The sequence below is a fragment of the Limanda limanda genome, chromosome 14, assembly GCF_963576545.1.
Source record: "Limanda limanda chromosome 14, fLimLim1.1, whole genome shotgun sequence".
NCBI lineage: Eukaryota > Metazoa > Chordata > Actinopteri > Pleuronectiformes > Pleuronectidae > Limanda > Limanda limanda.
In genome coordinates, this window is record NC_083649.1 from 10,433,229 (window position 1) to 10,442,512 (window position 9,284).

The 9,284-nt window shown below is 40.1% G+C and overlaps 1 protein-coding gene across 3 annotated transcripts; it reads right to left on the reverse strand.

Annotated features, from left to right (window-relative positions):
• Positions 1-5,236: 5,236 nt before the first annotated feature.
• Positions 5,237-9,076, reverse strand: LOC133019110 (putative fibroblast growth factor 1). Of its 3 annotated transcripts, none has more exons than XM_061085470.1 (4): positions 8,735-9,076; positions 7,836-8,052; positions 7,277-7,380; positions 5,237-6,456 (listed from the first exon to the last, which is right to left on the reverse strand). In XM_061085470.1, the coding sequence occupies exons 2-4, from the start codon at positions 8,002-8,004 to the stop codon at positions 6,271-6,273; spliced, it is 459 nt and encodes a 152-aa protein (XP_060941453.1). In that variant the 5' UTR covers positions 8,005-8,052; positions 8,735-9,076; the 3' UTR covers positions 5,237-6,270. The 3 variants fall into 3 exon arrangements, with proteins under 3 accessions (XP_060941453.1, XP_060941454.1, XP_060941452.1); XM_061085471.1 differs by lacking the exon at positions 8,735-9,076 and adding an exon at positions 8,650-8,708; XM_061085469.1 differs by lacking the exon at positions 8,735-9,076 and having other exon boundaries at positions 7,836-8,603.
• Between the last annotated feature and the right edge of the window lie 208 nt (positions 9,077-9,284).

Below are 9,284 nucleotides of genomic sequence, written 5' to 3' on the forward strand. Positions count from 1 at the left end.
CGTAGACGCGAATGAATGAAACGTCAGAGTTATTGTTACAAATCCAAGCAGGTGCTGAGTCATGAAGACTTTTTGAGAGCTTAAAAACAATAGTATCAAAATAATTATTTTTTGTCCTTATTTGTGGTATATATAAAGGTACAAATATTCAGAGATGAGATATTTTCCTTCTTTTACTTATTTGTAGTCATGATAACCATCACTATCATTATCAAAATGGTTATCCGTGTTTCTGTGTTTGGAATCATTCCTGATGGTGTAACTGTAGGAAGGGTAAATTGTGTTTAATAGTTTAAAAGATGAGATGAGAAGAACAAGAAGAAGAAGAAGAACCAGATTTGACTTCATCCACCAAATCTTCCAGTCAGGATATTTTTGACCATCACAGGCGTCATCGCTGCTGTGTGAGAGAGGATTTGTCTATGTGAGACATCACAGCTGAGAAAACGGGCCAGTTTCCGGTCTCAACAAGCTGAGTGTGTGTGTGTGTGTGCGTGTGTGTGTGTGTGTGTGTGTGTGTGTGTGTGTGTGTGTGTCTATTAGAACAATGGAGTCATAGAGGGATGAGGGATGAGGTGTGTGACAGAGAGAGAGAGAGAGAGAGAGAGAGAGAGAGAGAGAGAGAGAGAGAGAGAGAGAGAGGAGTGTGAATGTCTATTGGAAGTGATCATTTTTGTATGATTCTTCCAACATTTTTGAAGATACCAGTCTCTCAGCAGATCAACCATCACATTATCATAAATAACATCATTACATCTATAAATATCACTAATTGCTTAAACAGAACAGTTACTCACTGCAGGAGTAACTGTCGCCTCACAGCAGGAGGTCCAGACCCAGGTTGGGCCTTCTTGTGGGAAGTTTGAATGTTAACTCCACACCTGTGTGCGTTTTCTGTGGGTTCTTTGGATTCCACCCAAAAGTGAGTTGAATTGGAGACTCCGTCCAACCTCAGCTGAACTAGGATCTGAACTGAGAACCCTCTGATTGTGAGGGCATTGTGAGTGATTTGTTGTTTGTGTGTTACTCTTACATGCATCACACCAAAGAAACATAGACTTCTCTCTCAGGACTTTTTGTTACTGCTGTACCCCGACTTCTTCTTCTTCTCTTATTTGCTGACAAACTAGAGAGTCTACTGGTTGACAAATGCCATTCGCCCTCTCTCAGTGGGGAGAGCTGCATGTTTGGAGCCCCTTCAGAATGTGTCTATCCAGCACAAATCGCGCATTAGAAAAACAGTTGCTGCAGGGCCAACCACAAGCATCCGGGCAAAATCCCTGGGTTTGTCGAAAGGCTCCGTCTCAGGCTCTCTCTGTCCCCACCACTATCTGCCTCTCTCTTCCCCTCCGTCGTCTTGGAGAGCTGTAACAGATGGGGAGACCAATGTCAGCATATCCAGTTGGATCAGCTGACGGATATGCATCCTCTGTTTCCAGTTCCTGACTGTGCGTGTGTGTTTGTGGTGTGTGTTTGTGTGTGTGTGTGTGTGTGTGTGTGTGTGTGTGTGTGTGTGTGTGTGTGTGTGTGTGTGGAGGAGAAAACTGAAGGGAATTGCATGCATACAGTAATGTTGACAAAGCATCTCTGTTTTCATGGTGAAGCCACCTGAACAGGAAGAGAGCGACAGAGTGCTGAGGGGGGGATTTCAGTCACTTCTTCATCATGGGTGATTATTTAGTACAATTTCACCCACTGGATCTTTTAATGGAGAAGAGCCTTGTGATTAAAGAAGCATTACACTCAATAAAGTTGATTTCAGACACGAGCTCCAGAACATTTCTGGACCATTTGATTTGGAGTTTACTATCTACAGCACATTGACAGCGGTGTCGACCCAAAAGCTCTCGAATCTCGTCGTCTTTCCAAGTTACCATTTTCATCTTCTACTTGTATGGCACCTCTTTATCATTTTGAGATTCTTTTTTGTTTTCAAGTACATCAATACATCCACTCATTTGCTGTGAACATTTTACGACTGTATTCTCACTTGTGTGCCTCACTTGTTACTCACAGAGAGATCAACTTGTACAAGAATTTCTGGAAAATGATCGGACCTCATTGCCATTCTGAAAGCAGCTTGATGCCTCTTTTATTGGGATAACTAATGAAGACCTGCTTCAAAATCAAACTTCAAATTGAAACTTCCCTGAAGTTGTTGAGACCTCACATTTAACAACTTATCTCTCATGAAAGTTTAAAGCGTGGAAGAAAGATGTAGAGAAACAGAAAGTTTGGGGAAATAATAAAAGGAAATATATACATATAACACATTTGTGAATGCATAGGAAAGAGAAAATACAGAAGGATAAGAGCAGAGAGGAACAAAAAACGATAGAGGGGTGGACGTTGGGGAGAAAACGATGAGGAGAAGCAATAAGACAGAGAGGGAGGTTATAGCAGGCTGGAAACTGAGAGACGGACAGGAAGGGAGAGTAAAGAAAGACGGAATTGAGGAAAGGGAGACGAGTAACAGATGAGAGAATGTGTCCCAGTTCCTGGGTGTGTGCGTGTTGTTCTGCACGTGTGTGTGTGTGTGTGTCTGTGTGTGTGTGTGTGTCTGCTAGAGTGGTTTGTGTTGCATGGATCTTGGCTGCTGTCAGGCTAGGGGACTCCCAGAGGAAGCTAGTCCTTGTTCAGTTTACAGTGAATGATTCCCTTCCTGCCCTGCACAGCCCTGCAGGCCAACGGCCAACCAGCCTTGTGTGTGTGTGTGTGTGTGTGTGTGTGTGTGTGTGTGTGTGTGTGTGTGTGTGTGTGTGTGTGTGTGTGTGTGTGTGTCCTTGTGTTGTATTGGTTCATGTGGTCTGGTGAACAGAAGGAGAGAGAACCTCCTGTAAATGAGAGGTTGTGTAATTTTTTTGTTTGTTTGACCTTTCGAACAGACCTGTACCTTTTCGAGGAAGAACTATTTCTTTTTAACGTCTCTGAGTTTTTAACAAGCAAATATTCTAAAGATGAATTTCACAACTATTCCTTCCAATGGGTTACAATTGTTCAATACCATAGGTATCAATGCCACATTGCAAAAAAGCTTATCATGCTCTGCATTTATGCGGCGAAAAAGAATGATCAGAAAATGAAAAAAAACATTGAAAGCAAAACTCATCAAACAGAATGATTTCAATATTTTTATATCCTAGTTGTTTAAAATGATCATAATTGTTTTATGTCAGAAAAAGGAACCAGGTTTAATACAATTAAATGTTGGATCATGTGTATCGGAAGAACACAGAAGAATTGCTTAATTTGTAACAGTAATTTTTCACACTCTTCTTTCTTGGAAAATAAGATCCTCCTGCACTGGTCGCTGCCAACGCTGTTTAAAATCCCACAATAATATGAAACTTTGTTGGAGCCATGAATCAGCTCCACTCCTTCCAAACATCTCAAACCACGTTCCAGAGCTTCTTCCAGGATCTTTTTCCTGGCACAGCCGCCTCTAAAACAACGTTTCAGGCGATGTTCTGTTTCAGCCGTTTGACATTAACTTTGGATTAGAAGAAGAATGTCGCTGCTTCCAAAAATGTAGTGAAAAATGCTCGATTGGGGTGAACGGAGTTCTTTCGCTGGTATCGTCTGTCACAACTTTATGGTCACAATCATTTCAGCTGGAGCGCAGGAGGTATTCACTGAAGCTGGTGGATGGAGGATGAATGAACAGCCAGGACAAAATGAACATCTGCTCAGGGGCCAAACACACACAGGCCCCCAAATGACCCCAGTGATTTTTGCAAAATGTAAAATAACAAAACTAATGAAAACTAGATTTATTTTATTTGGATTAAAGGTTCAGTAAAAGGTCTCGATTTCTATTTCTGAAGTATTTCATGTGTCGGATTTACAGGTTGAAATTGAAGGTTGTGAAAAGAGTGTCATCAACTGTGTGTCACAAGCTATAGGCTAGAGGCTTTTTATTGGGTTTTATCAAACTCCATTTCCCATAAGCCCTAGATGTTTGTCAGGTAAACGTCACAGCTCGGCCGGACCATGAACACTTAGTTCAGATGTGTGTGTACATAAGTGATATGACCTGCTGCTGCCATGCATGTAGTTTCTTACTGTGAGTTGTAGTTTTCTCTTGACTCACAAAGTGACCACGTTTAAATCATGTCTAACATCATGAAGGTTTTTACTTTGTCATGGCGACTGCCGCAGTAGGCGATGGTGGGTCAAGAAGACAGTAAGGTGAACGTTACCCAGAAGAAGACCAAACACATGTCAAATAAGTGAGGCTAATAAATCAGCCATGCTGCACATATGTTGTTCTTAAAGGATATTAGAGTCTTCAACTTGATTTATAACTTCACAAACAGTCCTGCACAAGACTTCTGAACCCTATAATAATTTGAGTGGTTGACAAACTGTGTCTCAGTATTGAAATCTGTCATGTTCAGGAAATTGACACTTACAAATTTGTTAGCTACAGAGCCTTCTCTTTAATAAATTGTTTACATTATTTAAATTGCAAATTTTATGCTTTATTTGTATTTATTTTATTTATTTGCTGATTCCGTACTTCATGACAACCCAGTTTAAGTACTTATACATTTTTGAAGATTTAATATTATATTTTATATTTCAAAAAATAATGTCAGGTTATAAACTTAACCCTAAGAATCATGTTTTGATTATTTATGTTTGTTTATTTATCTCGTATTTTTTATTAGAATGGAATGGTATAGTATAGTATTCCACATTTAACCATCATATGTGTGTCTCTCATGTAAAGAGGGTTAAACATATACACTTGATAACACATGTGTTGTTTCTTCCTTTTTCCACGTGTGATTTATTCTGAACGGGTACTGCTCAACAGTGCCAGCTTGAGCGACAACACTAGTGAACCTAAAGCAATGCTGCCATCTAGCGGTCAAACACTATTTTCAAGTTTTTGTGTCCAAAGGAGTAAAATAAACATCTGGTACACATCTGTAAGAGTGTTAATTTACTATTAGAACCAGATGTTTATATGCTCTGTCAGAAACACACAAATACATATTAATTTAATTGTATGAATGCACAATGATCAAAAAACAATAATCACAGTCTATAGGTCGAGCAAATTAAACAGTTTATTTGTTCACAGATAATAATGCATATTTAGTTTTATTAACATTGTCTTGCATAAAGGTGATTGCATTACCTTAATATATATATATATGTAAAAATTATTCTTCAAATATTCGTGGCAATGTTCAGTGAGATTAAAACTTAAATGCATGTTGCTGCAATAGCAGCAACATGTTATATATAAATATTCACAATAGTAATTCAATCCAGTATAATGTCACAGCAACATGTGTTTCCTCCATAGACTGTAAAGATGGACACAAAGCATCTCAATTTCCACCTGATGCAGTATATAGGTCATAAACCTGCTTCTCCATATTAAAGGATGGGACTAAAGTCCAAAGTACATTATTACATATTTATTATATTTAAGAAATTGACATTCTTGAAACTGATATACATTTTTCTCAAAGATGGTTTCTGGCACATAGGAACAATATAATAATATAATGTCGTCATGGCTAATGATGTTATAAATGAGTGTGGTGATGCTTTCAGGACGGTAACAGCTTGAACCCTTTGAGTGGACACTGATAATATAAATTTAAGTCCTGTTGAAGTTTCTTATATTGAGTGAAGAATCTTTTTTTGTCTGATTTCATAAATTGAGCTCTTGGAGATGCAGACGTTCCACATAGAACAGAAGTGGTTACAGAAACAGGCTCGAGCAAATTACAAGGCCAAACTGAAATAGGCCTACTGGAACGATTCTATTACTATTCCATATGCTTTGTTTACTTGAGTTTAAAGCCAGATTGTGGATATCTATTTATTTTCTGTTTTAAAGTTTCCTCTACACCAGACCCAACCAACTGTGGAACTTAGTAGAAGTGGTGCATAGCTGTCTCCCAGCAGTGGTATTTCATACCAGGGTTCAAAGTAAACACTCATCTATTAGGACTGACATGCACTGATATCACAAACATGTTCTGTCTGCTGTGAGTGAGTGTGTATGTGCTCAGAGGAAGAAAAAATGATGCATATATAACCATGTATAAACTCTTTACATGAAGCAGAATAGTCAGATCATATGTTTCCTGCATAAATGAGTGGAGAACACTAATTTATAGGTTGTTTGTATGGAAACAAACTGTAGAAACAGTATTATGTGTTTTCCTCAGGCTTCCCCAGCCTCAAATAACATTTCACTATAAATGTGCATGTTGAGCGTGTCCTTGTTTCCTGTGACGTCGTGCTTTACATGTTTGCTGCAGCCCTTGGCAGGAAGAAGATGGCCTTCTGACCTTGGTGTGTGTCCGGTCCCGCTTTGGGTCGGCCGTTTCTCTTCAGCGCGACATACCAGTTGTACTTCTGAGAGCAATACGTGTTGTAGTGGTTTTCTTCATACTTCTCCAGGAAGTAACATTCGTCGTTCACTGCTTGCTGAGACAAGACAATGAAATGGGATTTGTTTAGAAGCAAACAAACAGCAACAGGAGAGTATAGAGTAACGAACGCTGTGAAGTGCTGGATAGAAATGAGAATTTACATTAGAACATTTAGACAATACTTATTTCATTATTTAATGCAAGACATTGATCCGAATAAAATGTGGATTAAGTGGTTCTTTTTTCAACATTTAATATTAGACCAGACCACATTTTCTGACATAATGTTGAACTAGTGACTGTTGCCATCTGGTAATTGTGATATTAACAAGATATAAACAAAGATATAGAAAAAAAAAGCCACATTTCAGATGTACTGCAATAAAAATATCATTCAGTGTCTCAGATTTTGCCGGCTGAACAAAACAAAAGAATAAAATTGTTCTGCTCTCAACAAATAAATCTTCTTTCCAGCCAATGATCTTTGAGTGTTTTCACTCTTCAATTATTGAATAATGGTCATTAATATTTAAAGTTTCTGCAATTATTTTCATGGATAATTTGTTGTTCTGATGCTTTTTCTTACAAGCTGAAGGTAGAAATACAGATTTAGCTTCAACATTTGCAGAAAGCAACAATTCTACCATGATTTCTTTTAGAAATTATTTTATGGTACTGGGACTTTCCAGTGTTTTGCAAAAATACCTGAACTGTTTTAAAACTACACGGATTTGTGAGTTTAACCCTTGACTGACGAACTACAAAAATATTATATGCCTGAAACTATTAGGCATGTCATTAATGCCATTCTTGACACTAGTCTCGGTCTTTCCATCCGAACATGAGGTTTCATTTCACAAAATGTAAAAACTCACAGATCCATAGAGGTGTCCATTTTGGTTCATAGCCAGGTACCTTTCTGTCACCTCCCCCTTGATGACCACCACTCCCACACTCACAGCCTTCAGCCTGAGGATGTCTGCAACACACACGTACCACACTGCTCAATATTTAATGACACACAACAACATTAATCCATTGTAATCATTTTGATCCTGGGATAGATAGTTCAGGTCCTGAGCACAGACAGTGAGCAGCCTACTCGAGATTAAAATCACTGAGATGCTTTACCAGAACCACTGGGCTCTAATGCCTTGCTCAAGAGTATAAACAGTTCTTTAAAGTAATTTCCTGATTCAGGAGCCTTCGCTTTCTTCCATTTTTACTACCTTCATACCACCTTCTCTTTTGTTTCTCATTATTTAAACAACAATGAACTTTAAGCATAAAGTTTTGAAAGTCAAAATAATGAACAGTAGTATGACACATTATGTGGACTTAATCCTTTCGATTCCAAAGACTTGGTTACATATCCTGAACATAAACAACAAATCACAAATCAAAAAGAAGAGGTAAAGTAGACTTCTTCCTCACCATAGGTCTCATTTTCCTGCCTCCCACCACTCACGGTGCCGTCAGGTAAAATCCTCAGGTGATAGCCTCCGTTCTGGCAGTAGAGCCTGGTCAGGGTCCGGGGCTCCTGCCGGGACCGATCCAGAGACGTGGATCTGAAGGACAGCACAGTGACGTCTCCCTCAGTCATCCTTCACGGGGTTTGAGGCCTGGACGAAGCAGAGCGATGTCCCGGTGCCTGCGAGTACAGAGATCAACGGTGTTTGTGTTACCTGGACTGTGTTTGGGACTCCAGAGAGTACAGGAAGGGGAGGATGACACTGCCTTTATGAGGAGATAACTACGGGAAATGATTCCCTCCCCGGCCTCTCTCAGATACATTCCCCTCTAACCCTCTTTCTATCCCTCTGTTTTTATTTGTCGGCCTTTTAAAGCATTCTCGTTTTTTCTAAATGAAGTGATAGGATATGGATGGAGGCCGGGCAGAGCCGACACATGCCCAAACATGTTCCCTCACAGAACATCCCTTAGATTCTTTCTTTCTGGAAATAATTGCCAGATGACTTTCACCTTAAACCGGTGCAAGGTCAGACAACAGAACAAACAAATAGTTGAACTCCCTCCCGGAAATGTTGCAAGACCTGCAACAGCCTCACAACTATATTAACAGTTTAACTCATGACATTTTAATCCACCAGTGAAACAAAAGAGCCATTTTCCGGATCGTGTTTGAAGTAAAACCACTTTGTATTAACACCCTGCGTTCAGTTGGCTTCAGCCCTGCATTTTTCTAAACAGCAGCCACGTGAAATCCAGCCAGCTCCATCTTCCTTACCCCCAAACTGAATTCTTCCTCATTGAGCCTTTTCCAAAAAAAAACAAGCCCATTTTAAAGCCACAGAATCAGTGTAATCTCTCGCCTGTATCCTGCAGGGTGGAGATCCCAGAGCAACAGTAGCTGTCATCCAATCGAAAGGGAGCAGAGAAGGACGCAGTCAGCGGTGGTAATGTAAAAATTGTCTCTATTTTATCATTAGTAGCGGGAGGTAGAGTGGAGCTGTTGTAGCCAAGCTGGCCCACATCTGGAATGTCTTGGAGAGGTACGAGAAATAGAGGCAGCGAGAGGGAGGGCGAAAAACAGAGCGCTACAAAGCCACAGGAGGAATGTGAGGCCTTCCCACTCCCAGCCGGTTCTCCTGAGATCGGGACCTGGAGGTGGTTGTCGTGTTACGGGACATGAGAGCCACACTGGTCCGCAGGGACCTTTGGACAGATGTGGTGGTGAGAGTGACATCAAATGTTCGAGCGGTGGTTCAGTCAGAGTGCAGAAGCGTGGGAGGAGAGGCTGAACCTGTTTGTTGTTATTCTAGCCAACAGCTGAAAGTGATGTTGACTTACCAGAAGCATGGCTACCTTTGACCCTTAACATGTCTTAACATACAAAAACGTTCACAAAAAGCCAGATCAACT